The sequence below is a fragment of the Nothobranchius furzeri genome, chromosome 13, assembly GCF_043380555.1.
Source record: "Nothobranchius furzeri strain GRZ-AD chromosome 13, NfurGRZ-RIMD1, whole genome shotgun sequence".
NCBI classification, from domain to species: Eukaryota; Metazoa; Chordata; class Actinopteri; order Cyprinodontiformes; family Nothobranchiidae; genus Nothobranchius; species Nothobranchius furzeri.
Window position 1 is genome coordinate 33,933,519 of NC_091753.1, and position 18,260 is coordinate 33,951,778.

An 18,260-nucleotide genomic window follows, 5' to 3' on the forward strand; every position below is an offset into this window, starting at 1 on the left:
ACAATAAAGCTTCAATTCTCTTTTGTCCCTTCACACTGGACCAATGATGCTGCTGGAATAGAGACCCACAGACAGCACGGTGCTAATGGCTAATGCTTGTACACCTCTTATTTCTGCTATCACTTAAAAAAGGAGGAAAATTGTTGCCTTGAAACAAAATGACAAAAGGCACAACAATTTATATTTTTGACATAAAGGGCCCGAGCAGTTCAGTTCAATTCCATTCAATTCGAGTTTATTCATATAGCGCCAAAAAAATAAAAATAAAAAGGAACAATCTGAGTTTATTTTGACAATTTTAATTTGGTTTTAGTCTTAGTCTTTTGACTGAAATTATTTTTAATTTTAGTCATGATTTAGTCATCCAATTTGTTTAAATTTTTGCCTTATTTTAGTCGACTAAAACATACTTCTGATGCAATAATTTTCTACTTCTGTTAAGGACATGTTAGCTACACCTACTTGAAACTGAAGAAATAAAAAATTTCACATTTCACACTTATGGTTATTAATAAAAACTCTAAATTTGTTATTATTTTTATAACAATAACAATGGAAAACATAATGAACACTGGCCATTTGAAATTTTGTCACTTAGTAATAATAAAGTTAAAAAAACTGTAACCCTTGTATTTATAATCATGACAGAAAATGACATACCATCAAAACATTAAAAGGTGTTACTCTAATTGAAATAAGTTGGTAAAGTAAATGTAAGAAACTTTTTCAAGTGTATTTATTAGTTTTCCCTGCACAAATTTACCAAGGTAAGCTGCCTGAATGTTTTTCTTGACCATCTGAATGTTTCTTTCCCTCAAAATAAATACAGCTAGAACACCGAAAGACGATAACACCGGCTGCAGCAGCAGCCGATATCAGCTTTATCCTACCAATAAGCACCTTGACACCACCCAGGCTATTTTCATGAATGTTTTTGCAAGGCACTGTAATGAATAAAATTAAGTGCTACATTTAATTTGCTTGTGTTTAACTTTCATGGAGCCAAATCTGCTTCTGATTCCTTAAAATGTTGCTTATTGCAAGTGTAAAAAATAAAGGGTAGTTCAAAAGTTTTTAACACTATAAATGTTTGTCAACCTTATGTCATATCGCTCCAATACTATATACCTTGCACTGGCTCCCAGTTCAATACAGTTCTGCTCACCTCTCATCAGTCAAAGAGCTTTACGCTGCTCGGATCAGCATGTACTGCTGGTCCCATGACCAAGGTTCAACCAGTGCGGGGATTGAGCTTTCGCAGTTGCAGGACCAATGCTCTGGAAGGGTCTGCCACAAGAAATGCACTTCATCAGGGATCTCAATTTGTTTAAGGCCAAACTGAAACACCACTTGTTTAGACAGAGGGAAAAAACATCACCGTGTTGATAACTTGATTTTTATTTGCTGCTTTCAGGTTTCTGTGTTTTATACCAAACTCTAGTTTTAGTGTTGTTCAATACCAAACTCTAGTTTTAGTGGTGTTCGGCGTCTTGTGAAATATTTAGTTGTTGTAAAGCAATTTTATAAATAAAACATTGATTGACTAAATTGACTGGCATGTAATTTTGCTATAAAACATTCAACATATTCCACAAATAAATAAAGTTCTTTTGGGGGGGTTACATTCTGACGACAGGAACTGTGGGCCCAAGAATATAAAAGTAGGCTGCGTTATCCAGTAAGAGATGCTATTTGCAAGTGTAAGTTAGTCTGAGTGTGCAGAAAAAAGTTCATTTCCTGTCAAATGTTTCCTCTGATGAGACCACAACGTATGGGGACAGTGTGAATTTAGCTCTCTTCTCACTGATCAAACACAGTTCCTATTTTAGAAAAAGGGAACTCAGAGACTTTTTATGCCAAGAGTTAAATCTCATTGGCCGCCATCACAGCGTGACTCCCAAACTTAAAAACGCAGTCTCTAAACTACATTTAAGCACAAAGGCAGATTTAACTGGCTGATCTCACATTTAATCAAATAACTTTCTGTGTCAGCACTGCTGAACTCCTTTTTAGTAGTGTTATAATGAAAAGGCGCTGAGATCTGCTATAAAGGGTGAGGAAAACAAAAGAATCTGAAACGGCTATGCCTCATTAACTCCTGGTAAATGCAACAACAGCTTTGGCAGGTGGTTTTGAGAAGTTAATGAACCTGTAGAGATAATCAAGGTGCGAAAAAGCAAAATCTGACTCTTTCAGTTGCTTGAAATTCCTACAATGATGGGAGCATGACAACAACATCCTTGCACCAAACTAAAGCAATACAAGGACTTAAGCTGATAACGCTGAAGGGACAATGTGTGTGCTTACCATTCATCTCTGGAAATATTATTCGAAATGTTGCTGAAAATGAACTAAATGATGCCCAGGGCTGCAGCTATTGAATATTTAAATATTAATGATTGTGATTAATTCACAGGTGTCAAACTCTGGTCCTCGAGGTCTATTATCCGACATGTTTTAGTGTTTTCCCTGTTTCAACACTCCTGATTTCAATCAGAAGGTAATTAACAGGCTTCTGGAGAGCTTGATGAGCTGCTGCACAGGTGTTTCAACTGTGTTGGAACAGGGAAACAACAAAAAGACGCCGGAAACTGGCCATCGAGGACTGGAGTTTGATGCCCCTGGGTTAATCAAATATTCCATTTGACAACATATCAAGTGAAACAAGATTGAGGTCTGCTGCTAAAAATATGAAAATAAAATAACAAAATTATAAAAGGATCAACAATAAGTATTATAGGTGTCTTCTAGTTTCCTCCTTCCCAGCTGATTTTTATAGGTAATAAATAATTTATGGAACAAAATTTGACTTATATTTCAATATTTGGTTTAATATCACTCATCCTACTCTAAACATATCTAAATAAATTCACATATGATCAGTACAATAGAATTATTTCAGTTACATGTCCAGTCGTAAGCTACTGGAAATGCTACTAACATTTAATTTCTACTAGTAAGAATGCAAAGGTGGCATATATATTTATTATGTACGGGTTGGCAACATAATCAAGTTTAAATTGTATTCAAATATAGGTGTTTGTGAATTACATGCTACAACGGCTTGCCATAGCCCTGCTGTGTTGTGTGGAGCAGACTCCATTCGCTGACTCTCAGGCCCTGTCCACACGTAGCCGGGGATCTGCCAAAACGCAGATATTATTCTACGTTTTGGCCTGTCATCCACACGAAAACGGAGTTTTTTCACACGAAAACGGATCTTTTTAAAAACTCCGGCCAAAGTGAAGATCTGCGTTTTCTCCGTTTTGGGTGTCTGCGTGTGGACAGACAAAACCGGAGTTTTAAGGTCTGCAACGTCACTTTCCGCGACAAAAAAATGCTGACATCACGTGTGCGACCTGTGTTTGCACTAGCCGGCATCATGGAAGCCCTCAGAGCTGCGCTCTGTCACTACCCGATCCATCAATTGTCCAAGCGCTTTTTGCTTGTTTGTTTTTGCAAGCGGAATTACTGCTCCTTGCGGAAGACCACAGACGAAGGACGAGGTTAAGAACGGGGAATGTACTGCCGCCTACAGGTCCAGCATGTCCTTAACAACGTATTTATCCGGGTACGTGTGGACAGAGTTATTTTTTAAAACGCATTGGTGTGGATGCAAGTTTTTGGAGGGGCGGATATTCGTTTTTAAAAAACCCCGGCTACGTGTGGACTAGGCCTCAGTAGCAACAGCCTGACTCCAGGTAGCAGCTGCAGTGGTTCTGCTCCATATCGCTGCAGCTGCAGACATCCACACATAAACGGGATGGTGGGGATTTTTCTCACGCTTGTAGAGTTTAGTTATTCACGACCATCACATTTTTTTCTGAATTCCACTTGATCGAGAGAGTGGTACACACTAACTTAGCATTAGCCAATCTGCCCGTAGTTTTAACTCTTGATCCCAAACTTTGGACCATTTCTGCCTTTTACAATGGTTTCTTTCTTTGTTGGTTTCTCTATTTTCCTCCACAGCACATAGATTACCACATAGTGCACCAGTAAAATGTGTTCAGACAGTGGTGCGCACATTTAACAAAGCTTCGAATCAGTAACAAATTAATCAAGTAATTAAATGAATCAAACTATTCAAATAATTTGATGATTCGTTTCAGCCCTAGATGCCCAGTAGAAAATTTTGTAACATTTACGCATAAAAATTGGGTCTAAAATACATAGGAGTGGGTCTAAGGGTGTGTCCGAATCCATGGGAAGGATGCTCGTAAGAGCGCATTTTGAGGTCGATGACGTCACAGCACAGCAACGAGTACTGTCAGAAATCCAAAAATACTCATTCTCGCGTCCTCAAATGTGTCCTCGCTCCACCCACATGTAGCATTATGAAATGCATGCTCCAATTTTATTGGTCTAGAGCAGTACGCCCTCCGTACGTAGGAGGGCGCTGCTGCTATAAAAGGGGAGCTCTTCCGGTAAGGAAGTAGGTTCGGGAAACAGCTGGTCCCATTATGCCGCTGCGTTTTGGTGCTGCCAGCCCGTGTCCTCAGGCTGCGTTTATGGTGCGATCGGCTCTGCTTCAACCGTGCTTGGGCATTTGTGTCAGTGTTGGGTGTGATGTCATCGCTTGCCTACTGAATCCTCGTTGCTTCTGGGCAGAGAGTTCCCTTCTGTTCAGGCGTTACTAGCGGGAGGACCGATTCCTCCGTGGTCCGGCCGGAGGCACCGCTGTTTCGTCTTGTTTCCTTTACTACGTTTTAAATCAGCTGGTCGAAGGAAGTTCCCCTGGCTCATGGCTGGAGTCCAGGAGGAAGAACAGCTGATCTATATCGTACCGATTTTATACAGTTTTTAATTTTGTTTTCTTTGTGCAGGCTGAGGCAGGAAGTGTGGGGTGTGGCCTCGGAGGTGGTGGTCCCGTGTGCGAATGTGGTGGTGCTGGGTTCTCACGTTGGTATGAACGCTCACTGCCGGGGGTGAATTCTTTATATTTTCTCTTATTTTTGCTGGGTGGGGCTTCTCTGCCCCGAGTCACCTGCCTCCATCACTAGCCTCAGTCCTGCTTTTTGTTTGGTTTAAATCCATTGGTTCTGTTCCTGTTGTCATTAATTTTAGCATTTTTATGATATTTTACATGGCCAGTTCTTAAAATGTCTTTTAAGCAGTTATTTTCAATGAAATAAAATACATGAATTGTAACTTCTGAAACCACGTCTCTGTCTGAATGAAGTGGAATGAATCTACATGCTTTGATTCCTTGGGGGAAATTCCCAAGGTGGCGTTGTTAACAAAATTGCACTCGCGCAGGTACAATTGCCATACCTGGCGTCAACAGGTCATAGACCACTCCCGTATTGCCACACACATTTCAAGGATGGGTCTGTGGTATCCTCACAGAACAAGGCTATCCCAGCATGTTTTGTGCGCCGGCTGTGGATTTTCAACAGGAAAGCTATGAAGGGGAGAGGGGGAGAGCTACGAAGTTTTAAACGTAAGTTTGTTTAAAAACTAGCTGTAGAAAACTAAAAAGCTTAAAGCGGTTCTGTTTATAGACATTTTTTGTTTGTATATTTGTTTTTTAAATTACATTTTAGGCAGATATCAGCCAGAGCGAGTTTGTATTGCGGGTCCCTTAGTTATTCATGTGTGTGTGTGTGTGTGTGTGTGTGTGTGTGTGTGTGTGTGTGTGTGTGTGTGTGTGTGTGTGGCAAATGAAACGTCATTTGTTTTAGGGACAACAGAGCATTTTTATTAAGCTTAGAGTTGACGAGTGAAGCTGTCTGCACATGAGTACAGTAGTTCTTCTGTGTTCTGCTGTGAAAAGCAGTTTTACATTCTGACAGTTTACGTGTTAAAGAACAATTAAAATAGTGTTTGTGTTTCTTTAGCAAATTAAGCTTATCATTTGTCTTAAGGACAACAGAGCAAAGAAGTGTTTTTATTAAGCTTAGAGGTGAAGAGTGAAGCTTAGAGGTGAAGAGTGAAGCTGTTACACACACAACCACAGAAGTTCATCCTGTATTCTGCTGTGAAAAGTAGTTTTACATTCAGGGATTTAGACAGCTGACACGTTTTAATGAAGTAAAAATTGTTTGTGTGAAGAATATAATTTTTTCTCTTCTCGTGGATAAATGTAAAAATGTGTTTATTGCCTTTTAGTCACCCGTGGTCTCTGATTTTCTCTGTTTAGGGCTGCAGGTGTCCAGGGTCAGGAGAGGCTTTAGCTGGTGGTCCTCCCGGGAGAAAGGCCTTCAACTGTTATCATGTTAATGTTATTTAGCTGTTTGATATTTTAAAACGTTTATTAAAACAAATACTAACGATAACTCTTTCTGGTCATTGATTTTATCAACAGTTTTATTATTACAGATGTTTTTGAACATGTTACATGAACAGAAAATGAAAAGATGGTAAGGAGACAAGATTATTTATAATACGTTACACTTATTTACAGATCAAAACCAGTATGGACCAGTTATGTACAGTTAAAGCAGGATTAACCTGAGTGACTCTTCCTGGATCATTTATTTAAACTGAGTGAGCAGGAAGTCTTTAACAGTGCAGCTGGATCTGCTGCAGGAGGATCCAGAAGTGGATGGAGGGCTGGAGCAGACCCGTGGCTGGACGTTTCTGGTCAGAGGAACATCATACAGGATGGTCTGCTGAGAGAGAGCTTTGGGACGCTTTCTCTCACTGTCCACTCCATCGTCCATCTACAGGGACGGCTGGCTCAGACGACGGCTGTTGCATCTCTAAGACGTATTCAGAAATATGAAATGAGGAGATGGTTTATGGATCCACTGGTATAACAATTGTGACTCTTCAGCAAATATAACCACAGTGTAGGGCTGTCGCGGTTGAGGAATTCCCCCTGCGGTGATTCAGGGTGGCTTAATATTGCGGTGTGCGATATTATTGCAGCCCTTTTTTTATTGCAGTACTATCTAAACATAATGCTTACACATTTAAAAAAGGTTAAAAATTGCCGTGCCTTCTTTTATAACACTTTACTGAATGCAGATCAAAGGGCAGTAACAACACAGATCGCAGTAACGTTTGTTTCTCCGACAGTCGGAGTCCGACTGAACTTAAAAACAACAAAATTCAGGAGAAGGTTAAACTTATAAATGCAGATTTGGCTGCAGCATCTAACAAATAATAAGCAAGTCCCCATTTTGTTTAGTTGTTTAAAATCAAGCATAAAAAATTACATGTACCGGGCGCGCGCGCGCCGGGGGGGGGGGCGGGGGGCGGGCGCACTATCATTTCACTTTCACACACACGAATGACGGTGATTTATAGCTCGGTCACGTCCTTGTTACCTACAAGGAAAACCAGCATGTTAACCATATACGGTTTGAGAGAGGATCTGAGAGGGGTGGCAACATTTCCAGCAACACTGAAAACCCTCTCGGATGGTGCGCTCGTTGCACTAACGCACACATACTTGCGTGCGACTCTGGCAAGCAAAGGGAATCTCTCCCGGTTGTTGCTCCACCATGTCAGGGGGGTTTCTTTAGGGTGGATGCATTCCTCCTGCAGGTAGCGAGTGAGCTCCAGCTCGGCTCAAACTCTCTTCGGGACGGTTGCAGAAGCAGTGCTTGTCCGGGACTTCAGCAGGTCTCCGAGCGTTTTTTTTTTTTTTTTTTTTTTTTGCCGCTGGTGGCAGCTCTGTCTCGGCCAAGGACTCTGGCTGCGCAGCAGCTGACGTACTGAAAACCAAAGTGCTCCCAAAGGAGCGAAGTAACGTTTCGTGTTGATACCAGTGCAGCCATCCTTCTCAACATGCATCATTGAGTTGAACCAAGTTCAGTAATCGCGGTGGCCCATGATGCAGCGCGGTGGGCTTCTTCATATTGCGATATTTCATTTTTGCGGTTACCGCGACAGCCCTACCACAGTGTTGTTTTTAATAGAGGTTCCTACATAAATGACAGTAGTGGTGGTTTGCTGGTACCTCCTGCAGGACAGAGCATCACAGGCCTCCTCCACACACATCTTCCTCACGCTCATCCTCCAGACCCACAACTTCACCAGCACAGATGCAGATGTGCAGCACAGTGCATGCTGACCTGTAATAGATTAAAAAAAAGAGGTTTTTATTGAAAAATGTAAAACAAAACATATAACCTGCAGTACACTGGCTCTGTTCAGTTTAAAGAAAAGCAGCAGGAAATAGTTAAATTAAAACTACAGAGAATTTACATTTTTAAGACAGATCTAATCATTATTAGGCTTAAGATGAATAAACAAATGCACGTTGAAAAGACTTCAATGCCATTTTATTAAAAAGCCTGTTTTTAAAGCATTTTACTCCCATTTGATGCAAAATAAGTAGTTCTAAGGTCCAATTTACATTAGAAAACATCCTACTGCATTCAACATTTATAATGCATTTGGTTTATATTAATTACCTACATGTTAATACTCTGTAGTAATGCGCTGTACGTTTAACAAGTTCATTCTGTAGCTTAAACATACATGAAACGATCTGAAGTTAACATGTAAGTCCTGAAAGCTTCTAGAATAAACAAAATTACTTTACCTGAAAACGGTTGTGAACAAACACTGCTGATGGACGTGAAGCTAGGGTTGTCACGGTATGAAAATTTAACCTCACGGTTATTGTGGCCAAAATTATCACGGTTTTCGGTATTATCGCGGTATTTTTTAAACGGTGTTGCATATGTTCAGAAAGCATTGATAGTCCTATTCTACACAAACTGAAATAGTTTTGAAAAGGTTTAACAGTGTTTATTAAACCTAAAAAAACACAAAGCCTTAGCAAAAGTGCAACTTTTCACAAGGAACAAATAGCTTCTTTTTCTGGAACATGTTACAGTAGTGCAGGTTTAAATTATACAAATCCAAACATTCAAAACATAAACAATATGTAAACAAATCAAAGAAACACCACTTGTTTTCTTCATTATCAAAATGAAAATCTAAAACTCCAGTCCACACTTGACTTGAGCACTGTACAAGTCAACCTTAAAAAAAATATGTATTTAAAATAAATAGCCACTTTAAACAAATTACTAAAATAACTACTACACTATGTAATCAAATCCAAATGTTCAAGTATAAATGGCATTGAAAAAGTAAACAAATCAATGACAAGGAACTAATTGTATATTTCCTTCATCAACAAGTAAGATGCTTCATCCAGCAACCAGCATCATGACTGTATGCATGACCATTTACTTCAGGTTGAAATGCAAAAATGTCAACATATTAACCTTTTCTGGTTTAAGATGTGATCTAAGAGAGGAAAGAATGTGCCCGCTGGCACTGAATATTCTCTCTGATGGAACACTAGTTGCTGGGATACACAAAAGCTTTTTTGCCAGCCTGGCAAGATGAGGCAGCTCTGATGCATGGCCCCTCCACCACACCAGTGGATCATCATCAGCTGGAATGGATGGCAGAGACATGTAGACTTTGACTTCCTTCTTCACTTTATCTTCTGGGGTGGCTGGACATGAACCCTCTTCAGATCGCTGCTGCCTTGTTGAGGTAATCTTTTTTAGTAACCCAGCAAGGCCTTTCCCTCCTGCTGCTGCTGTAGAGTTACTGCTGGTGCTTTGTGGTTCCTGCCTGACTTGTACAGGGGTCAGCTTCAAGGCCTCCTGAACACAGCGGTCAACTACATCATCCACAGGGGCATCTAAGAAGTTATTCTTGAACCTGGGGTCAATGAAACAAGCCATCTGCATGACATCTTTTGCTTTCTCTGTGTACCGGTTGTTTAGGTCTTCTCTCATTACCTGTTTCATCTGCTTGGTCAGGGCTGGTTCCTCTTCATTTTCCTCCAGGACATCACCAGTGATGTGGTCAAGGACTGGCTTAATGGCTGATAAAGTCACTCGTGTCTCTGAGCAAAGTGCATCTGTAAACTTGCTTAGTGGTTCAAGGAGCTGGCAGACTTGCTCCATGACAATTATGTCAGTGTCCTTGGGCATCAGATGCAAAGCTCCTCTTTCTGCAGCCAGTGTAGCACAGACTGCCTGCTGCTGGCTGATAAACCGCTCAAGCATCTTGTATGTCGATCCCCATCGGGTCACAACGTCATGGATGAGAGCCAGCGGTGGCAAGGTGAGGGCAGCTTGCTTTTCTCTCAGTCCTCTCTTTCTCTTCCAGCTCCGTGAGAAGCCTTGGACAAGATGACGACAGGTCCTTACTGCTGTTTCAACACTCTGTATTTTCAGAGCCTTTGAGATGGCCAGGTTCAAATTGTGACCGAAGCATCCAAGCCACACATCTGGAAACTCTTCAAAGGCTTTGGTCATGTTGGCTGCATTATCTGTGGTTATGGAGACCAGATCTGTCTTGTTTATCTCCCACTCCTCCAACATATTTTCAAAAAACTCTGCAATATTTTGAGCAGCGTGAACTTCTGGAAAAAACTGAGTTTCTAAGCAGTGTGATTCCAGTTGCCAGTCTGGGGTGAGATAATGAACTGTAAAGCTGATGTATGGTAGACCACCCCCTCTTTCACTGGTCCAGAAGTCAGTAGTGGCAGCAAAGAATTCACCCTGAGCCAAACTCTTCTTAACATCAGCTTTGACTGCGTTGTACATTTTTGGGATTTCAGTCTTAGAAAAATAATTGCGTGTAGGCACTTTGTAATGAGGTACGGCAACCTTCATCATCCTCAGAAAGCCAGGTCTCTCGACTGTCCGGAAAGGCATCATGTCTTTTGCTATTAAATAGGTGATGGCTGCAGTCAGTTCTTGAGCCTTTTGGGATGCAGGCACGTAATCGGTCTGTTTTTGGAATGCTTGCACAAGTGTCTATGTCACTGATGATCCAGTAGCGGTACTCCGTTGCCTCGCTGTCTGTCCCACTGCTCCTCTCTGTAAACAAAAATAAAATATATTAAAAAAATATCCATGTCATTGTTTTGAATCATTATCATTATTCAACTATTCATATCAATATACATACGATGTGTTTGCCTATACCTTTTTTTTTTTTTTGCTAACTCCAAAGAAAAGGATTGGCAAAAAATGTATTATCTCACAGGGCATTTTAAAGGAAGTTCAAGGCATATTTCCCATTAATTCCAATATTTCATTATAACTATGCGTTGTTGATCACTTCGAGGGTATTAAATGTACTAATTATAGTGCCAGAAATGTGTTACAGTTTCAGACAACTACAAAAAAAACTATATCAGGAAAATATTATTGTCCTCGGTTTGTGTCCTTCAAGTTAATATGATATATCATATCATTGCAGATTAGGGTAAATGTCATCAAGCAGTAACCATTATTAAATTAATAATAATAGGGTGAGCAGTGGCGACCAACTCATCTGCGCCATGGGAGCCATAATGCATAACATCATTTTAATATGGGGGTGTCCGTGACACGGTTTAAATGCTGGCAGAGGACGCTGCGGCTGCAGTCTATAGTGACTCGTTGCATTCTCCCTCAGCCAAAAGTCCTCACGTCATGCATTTAAGCTAAAATGCTAATGTTGACTTACCTTGCACTGGCTGTAGAGACGTGGGTGATGGTCACGCAGATGTGCCATTAGATTAGAAGTGTTGCTGCCTTTTGCAGACACTTGTTTCCTGCACGTTCTGCAAACGGGATAGCCGTCTTCTATTAACTGTCCCTCGGCATTCTTCAGAAATCCAAAATATGCCCATACTTCTGATTTAGTTTTCTTTGAGGGCTGATGGATTTCCTGGGCGCTGCGGTCTCCTCCTTCGGCCATTATTTCAGCTTCCGTGCAAACTAAAAAGTGCGTGTGCGGCGCGCGGGATCTTCAACAGAAGCGACGGTGGCTGGTGAGGGTCACCGCGCCTAAACCGCAGCCACGGTAAACCCACCGAGATAATTTAGTTTTTTAAAAACTGGACGGTTATTTTTATTGTCAACTTTTTTACCGGGGTTTACCGCTATACCGGTTACCGTGACAACCCTACGTGAAGCTGCTGTTGCTCCTTAATATTCCTGCTCGATTTTCGCTAGCTTTAGCATTTTTCCTTTGCGTGTAGCTGCCACCACGGCTGTGACGGGACCTACGGGCCACCGTAGAGGTGAAGGCTAGACTGTCCGAGCCACCGTAGAGGTGAAGGCTAGACTGTCCGAGCCACCGTAGAGGTGAAGGTTAGACTGTCCGAATTCAGAGCCGCTGGGTTCCGGTCTTAGCAGTCGAGCAAGGACCCGGCCTTGCTAGACCGGCGAGGACCCATACTCATAAGCATCCTGCCCACGGATTCGAACGCACCTTAAGTCTCTGGACGACATCATATTTCCTTCTATGAGAGCCTGTGAGGACAAAATGCATTTACTGATTTGTAACAAGCGGTTATAAAACTTTCACAATCCATGAATGTTTTTTTACACATTTACCTCTTTGCTCATTGCCAGTAGTCTGACGTGCTTGTTATTTGCAGGAGATTGAATGATCTCACAAAGTACTCATTCGAAAATCGCGCTCCCAGGAATTTTTGACCCTGATGGCCATCCATTGGTAAGGTCTTACTCAAACACAATAATACCGCTTGCTTGCAATAATTTAGGTATGTACTGCCTCCTATCGCCAGGAAAGATACACATTGTCACTTTAATGCACTAAGCTAAACTCAGAACCCATCTTTGTGAAAAATTTAGGAAGCCAGATGTGTTAAATCGATGTGTGCAATAAAATGAAGTTAATAACAAAAAGGTCATTATGGCATTCTTCTTACGGCTCTTGGAGGGTGCAGACGCTTTTTTCCTCCTGTCCTCCATATCTTATCCTCAAGGACCTTTGTCTGTCTATGTGTGCTGGGTGCACTGCTGCTTTTGCATTTTTCTGGAAACTGGAAACTGAAATTCACTAAAATGGACCTCGTCAGTTGGTCTCTCAACGCGATTGATAAAAAAAATTTCTACGATGAGAACGGGAGAAGGGGCTCCCGGATGACCCGCCGGGACAGACCCAGCTGGACACATCATGGACTCCTGGAAACAGTTGAACTTGATTTGTTTATCTCAGCTGTCTGTGGAGGACTCTGAAGACATGTGGATATTCGTGGTGTTGGTGTCAGGTTTCCTGCTCATTGGCCTTGGAGGCTACCTGGCTTACCGGAAAATTAACGAGCTGTCAAGGAATATTGGCCTGATCTGAGCTCAGAGATGGATTGCACCGCGCTGTGAATTCACAGACTCACATAATTGTCAAGATGAATCGTAAGCTTGGAACTTTGGCCGAGATTCATTCATTGGCTCAAAAGATGGATGCCATCAAGGAGAGAGTGGACGAATCAGCACGGACTGGGATAGATTAATGTCCATTATTGGGATTTTGAGAGGTTGAAGACCAACAAAATGTAAGACAGAGGGGAAATTATCTCTGTCTGGCCCCAAAACAATTTCTAATCAGAATTTGGCACCCTTGAGCCTGCAAGGCTCTAATGAAAACTCCCCCCTCAGAAGATATGTGGAAGGTGCCGTCGCTATGGCAACTCAACTGTCTCCTTTCCCATCCTGGGCGGGACTGCGGGAAGGCCGCTGAAACGTTCCAGGGTCACTGCAACCCTCCAACCGTCAATGCTCCTTCCCTATCCACACTGAGGTGACATGTGCTGCTTATCGTGGCTGCAGGAACTGAAGTGGGGATAGTCCCAACCCACCACCCCACCTAGTGGACACCTTTGTTGTGTTGTCTGAAGTCTGTTGCATATCTGTTTGAGGTGTTTTTTTGCAGAGCAAAGCTGTCCTCCTGGTGGAGGGTAACTCTGAAGTGCCTTTTTTTCCCTCCACCTGAATCAATCATCATGTAACCCTCTTTTCTCTATTAAGGTAGTGCGACTCAGGGTTGCGAATGACCACAGTCACCAATTCTTGTCATGTGTCTTGCCCATGTATGTCTGATCTCTGAATTGTGTGTACTGAAACTCTAATTTCCCTCTGGGATTAATAAATTATCTTTGATTTGATTTGATGCTTCTTTGTTCAAATCAATATGGAAATGTAACCAGCAACTCAGCGACTGACTGTCAATCCCCTTTTCGTTTTTTTAATAAGACTATTTTACTTTTTTGCATCTTTTACTTCTCTACCACTTCTGCTGGTCTCCCCCTCTCTCCCTCCCACTCAGACCTACCAATAACGAGGTCTCTGTGCTTCCTTCACAATGGAGCATTCTGTTGCCTAGGCAAGAGAATGAAACTGACGAGAAGGAAGGAGTACTGGAGGTGCCTCTCAGTTAGAGTCTGCTCACACACTCTAAAACAAACCATCTCCTAACAAGACTTCTGTGCAGGTTGCTGTGTGCGACAGAGACCTGACTTCCTCTACGATTGTGTTTCACATCTCGTATCCTCTTTTGATTCAACTCAAAACGCACTCTGAAACTCTGTGTCCTTTAGGGCTGGGGGTAAACGATTATTTTTAAAACGGTTATTCTGACGATTATTTTATTGAATAGTCGACTATTCTAATGACTATTTAGAAAATTAATCTAATGATTATTTTTCTATTGCACAATTAACAAAAACCAGAAAATCTCAAATAAATTCCTCAAAAAAAATTGATAAATTCTTACTGTAAGAGAATAAACACTACAGGCCTTCCATTTTGTATAACACTGCGTTTATTGTGTTGGTTGGTTATGTTCTGATGACGTGTAGAACTTGGGAGTGCAGGCTGCTGCCTGAGAGGTGGTAGAAGATGGAGTGTCTCCATGCTGCTTTGTTTTGGTCACTTATGTGCGTGAGGCGAGTGGTCTTACGGGTTAAACCAAACTCAGGTGGTATTTTACACTAAACCGAAAACCCACAACACTCTAAATGTAATAAAAGGGAGATCTACACCACAAAAAAGATGAACTCTAAACCAAAACGTAACAGCTTATCCCAACGCAAGAAGCTGTTAGCGAAGATGCTAACAGTAGCTTTACCAACATTAAGTTCAAGTTACCAAGTTTAAATAAACCAAAAACACCCAGCAGCAAACAGACCAGCACGGAGGAGAGACTGCTACCACCAAAACAGCTCTCCTCATGTCTGAAAGAAGCTCCTTTATTAAGGGAGAAGCGCTCCCGGTGATTTTCTACATCTGCGGTAGACACGAAGCAGCGCATCTGACCCCGGAAGTTGTTGTCCGTTGCCGGGAGACGAAGGGGCAAAACAGGAAAATAATCTAGTAGGGGACGGACGTTGTTCCGGGTCTTCGGTATTTGGCGGAGATGTTAGTTAAGGCGGAGAAGAGGGCGAACTAGAGGAAGAACAGGCAGATTCCTCCTCTATTTACAAACTCCTGGGGATGCAACAAGTGGGCGCGGTGCGTCGACTTCCGGATCTGACGTTAGGGTTGTCACGGTAACCGGTATAGCGGTAAACCCCGGTAAAAAAGTTGACAATAAAAATAACCGTCCAGTTTTTAAAAAACTATATTATCTCGGTGGGTTTACCGTGGCCGCGGTTTCGGCGCGATGACCCTTACCAGCCACCGTCGCTTCAGCTGAAGTTCCAGCGGTGCGCACACGCACTTTTTAGTTTGCAACGGCACCAAAACTTTGAAGCTGAAATAATGGCCGAAGGAGGCGACGGCAGCGCCCAGGACATCCATCAGCCCTCAAAGAAGACTATTCGGAAGTATGGGCATATTTGGGATTTCTGAAAAATGCTGAGGGACAGTTAATAGAAGACTGCTATCCCGTTTGCAGAACGTGCAGGAAACAAGTGTCTGCAGAAGGCAGCAACACTTCAAATCTCATGGCACATCTGCGTGACGATCACCCACGTCTCCACATCCAGTGCAAGGTAAGATAACATTAGCATTTTAGCTGAAATGCATGACGTGAGGACTTTTGGTTGAGGGAGAATGCTACGAGTCACTATATACTGCAGCCGCAGCGTCCTCTGCCAGCATTTAAACCGTGTCACGGACACCCTGTTGCTGGATGAAGCATCTTATTTGGTGATGATGAAGAGAAATATACAATTAGTTCCTTGTCATTGATTTGTTTACTTGTTCAATGCCATTTATACTTGAACATTTGGATTTGATTACATAGTGTAGTAGTTATTTTAGTCATTTGTTTAAAGTGGCTGTTTGTTTTAAATACATATTTTTTAAGGTTGACTTGTACAGTGCTCAAGTCAAGTGTGGACTGGAGTTTTAGATTTTCATTTTGATAATGAAGAAAACAAGTATATGAGAAAACAAGTGGTGTTTCTTTGATTTGTTTACATATTGTTTATGTTTTGAATGTTTGGATTTGTATAATTTAAACCTGCACTGACTACTGTAACATGTTCCAGAAAAATAAGCTATTTGTTCCTTGTGAAAAGTTGCACTTTTGCTAAGGCTTTGTGTTATTTTAGGTTTAATAAACACTGTTAAACCTTTTCAGAACTATTTCAGTTTGTGTAGAACAGGACTATCAATGCTTTCTGAACATATGCAACACCGCTTAAAAAATACCGCGATAATACCGAAAACCGTGATAATTTTGGTCACAATAACCGTGAGGTTAAATTTTCATACCGTGACAACCCTATCTGACGTCGACAAATTTTTAGAATCGAGCCGTCGACTTCGTCGAGGCTTCGCTACAGCCCTAGTGTCCTTTAAGTGTTCTTAGTTTTGAAATGCTTCAACTGCGACAATTAAGGAGGCAAATGAGCGAAATGGAGAAGGAAAATCTACTCTATCATCACTTTTATTTTTCTGTTCTCCAATGACAAACAAAACAATAAACTCTTTCCTCTTTGTTGCATGCTTTCCTTGTGCATAAAGAAATCACATGGTACAAAATAAAAGATACCAGAACAATAGTGTCAGGCTATTTGTCACAATATGGCCGATAGTCTGTGAGAGTGTGCGTCTCTGTGGTTTTACCCAGCCACACTAACCACTGCCTTTGTTTCATTTTCACATCTGTCTTGGAATTTGTTTGTTTTTTCCTTATTTCTTCTTTTTAAACTGTATTTGTTTCTTCTTTTTTGTTGGTTTATTTGTTTGTTTTTGCAAGACCAGTATTGGCAGAAATGGGTGAGTTTTTTCTAATCCTTCAGCTAGGGTTAATAAATAATTAACTTTATTTAGCACCAAACCACTGAGGCCACAATAGATCAAGATCTATTGAGATGTGGCGATAGGTCTGCATGAACATCTGACTGTACATTAAACCCCTTAGGAAATAACTGAGGGTTTTTATTACTTAAGATTTGTAAACTAACTATTTACCATGTCTTCTTTATACTGAGTTTTATATTTCAAGATGTCAGCTGCATTTTCATCCCTGACCACTTTCTTTTTAAAGAATAACTCCAAACAATGAATCTCAAGTCAACAGTTTAATAAATGATAGTAAACATTTTCTCATTCAAAATAGATTTTACTGGAAAACGCCAGCACACTGGGTTGGATCAGGGTGTACGTTTTAAGATATTTCTGCAAAGAGGCGCTAAGAATAAAAGCAAAAGTCAAAATTAAATGAACATTTTTCACAAGCATACATAGAAACCCTAAAACAGCTTTTACAACCTTAACTGTAAGACTAAAATATATACTAACAAAACAAACTACAAATGAATGAAAGGACTCCTGCTGGCACATTTAACATTGTGTTGGCTTTGGTTGGAAACACTGATGTGTGCCAGGAAAAGATGAGAAGAAATCCTAAACAATGGCACTTTTTATGCATTTAAAAGCTTCATTAAAGGCCTTCTTTTTCACTGTCTATTCATTAACTCTAAAAATGTTCTGCTCTGTATACCATGGAAATAAATATCCAATAAATTTCAGTGGCTGGTGTAGCGTCACGAAGGTCCTCTAATTTGTGACAAAGGTCACATTTTCCCAGCTAGGTCAAGCTGGGTCGACTGTAACTTTGCCTCACAGATTAACCATGCAAGGAGCCATGATGTCTGCTGAATATCATCTTTATCTGCTGCTGTTCCATCCCAGATTGAAGGACACTTCAAGATCACAATAATAATTTTAAATAATAATTTTAATAAACTCGTTGACTTTATAACTGTTTATTATGATCATCATAAATATTCTCTTGGTTCAGTAAATGTATTTTAATTACTGAAATGAATTATTATGCTTTGGGTATAATAATGATTATTGTGATAATCGGTTATGTGTGTTCAGCAAACCAGAAGGTCATCTCGCACGTAACCAGCCTCATTCAGAAGGGTATCCAGGGTAAAAGTAAACTGCCATCACGTCTTTGACTCATGACCAAAGCTTTCTTGCTCTGAGAGTGGGCATGTTCTGATGGGTTTGTTAAAACTAAATTTCCAGCAGCAAAAGTTCAGTTCGTGAACCAACCACCAGCCTGAGGATAAGGGA

At 41.1% G+C, this 18,260-nt stretch overlaps 2 protein-coding genes across 2 annotated transcripts in view; both read right to left on the minus strand.

The window, feature by feature from the left end:
• Positions 1 to 1,289, minus strand: part of LOC107397333 (arf-GAP with Rho-GAP domain, ANK repeat and PH domain-containing protein 1) — a 46,440-nt gene extending 45,151 nt beyond the window's left edge. The window contains exon 1 of the mRNA XM_054742758.2: positions 1,166 to 1,289. The gene's annotated coding sequence lies outside the window, so the exon portion shown is untranslated. The remainder of the gene's footprint in view (positions 1 to 1,165) is intronic.
• Positions 1,290 to 9,499: 8,210 nt separating this feature from the next.
• LOC129163945 (E3 SUMO-protein ligase ZBED1) overlaps positions 9,500 to 18,260 on the minus strand; it is a 35,795-nt gene continuing 27,034 nt past the window's right edge. Inside the window, exons 2-3 of the mRNA XM_070543502.1 lie at positions 9,720 to 10,808; positions 9,500 to 9,639 (exon numbers count right to left, since the gene is read on the minus strand). Coding sequence (XP_070399603.1) covers positions 9,628 to 9,639; positions 9,720 to 10,646 — 939 coding nt within the window. The 5' untranslated portion in view covers positions 10,647 to 10,808 and the 3' untranslated portion in view covers positions 9,500 to 9,627. The remainder of the gene's footprint in view (positions 9,640 to 9,719; positions 10,809 to 18,260) is intronic.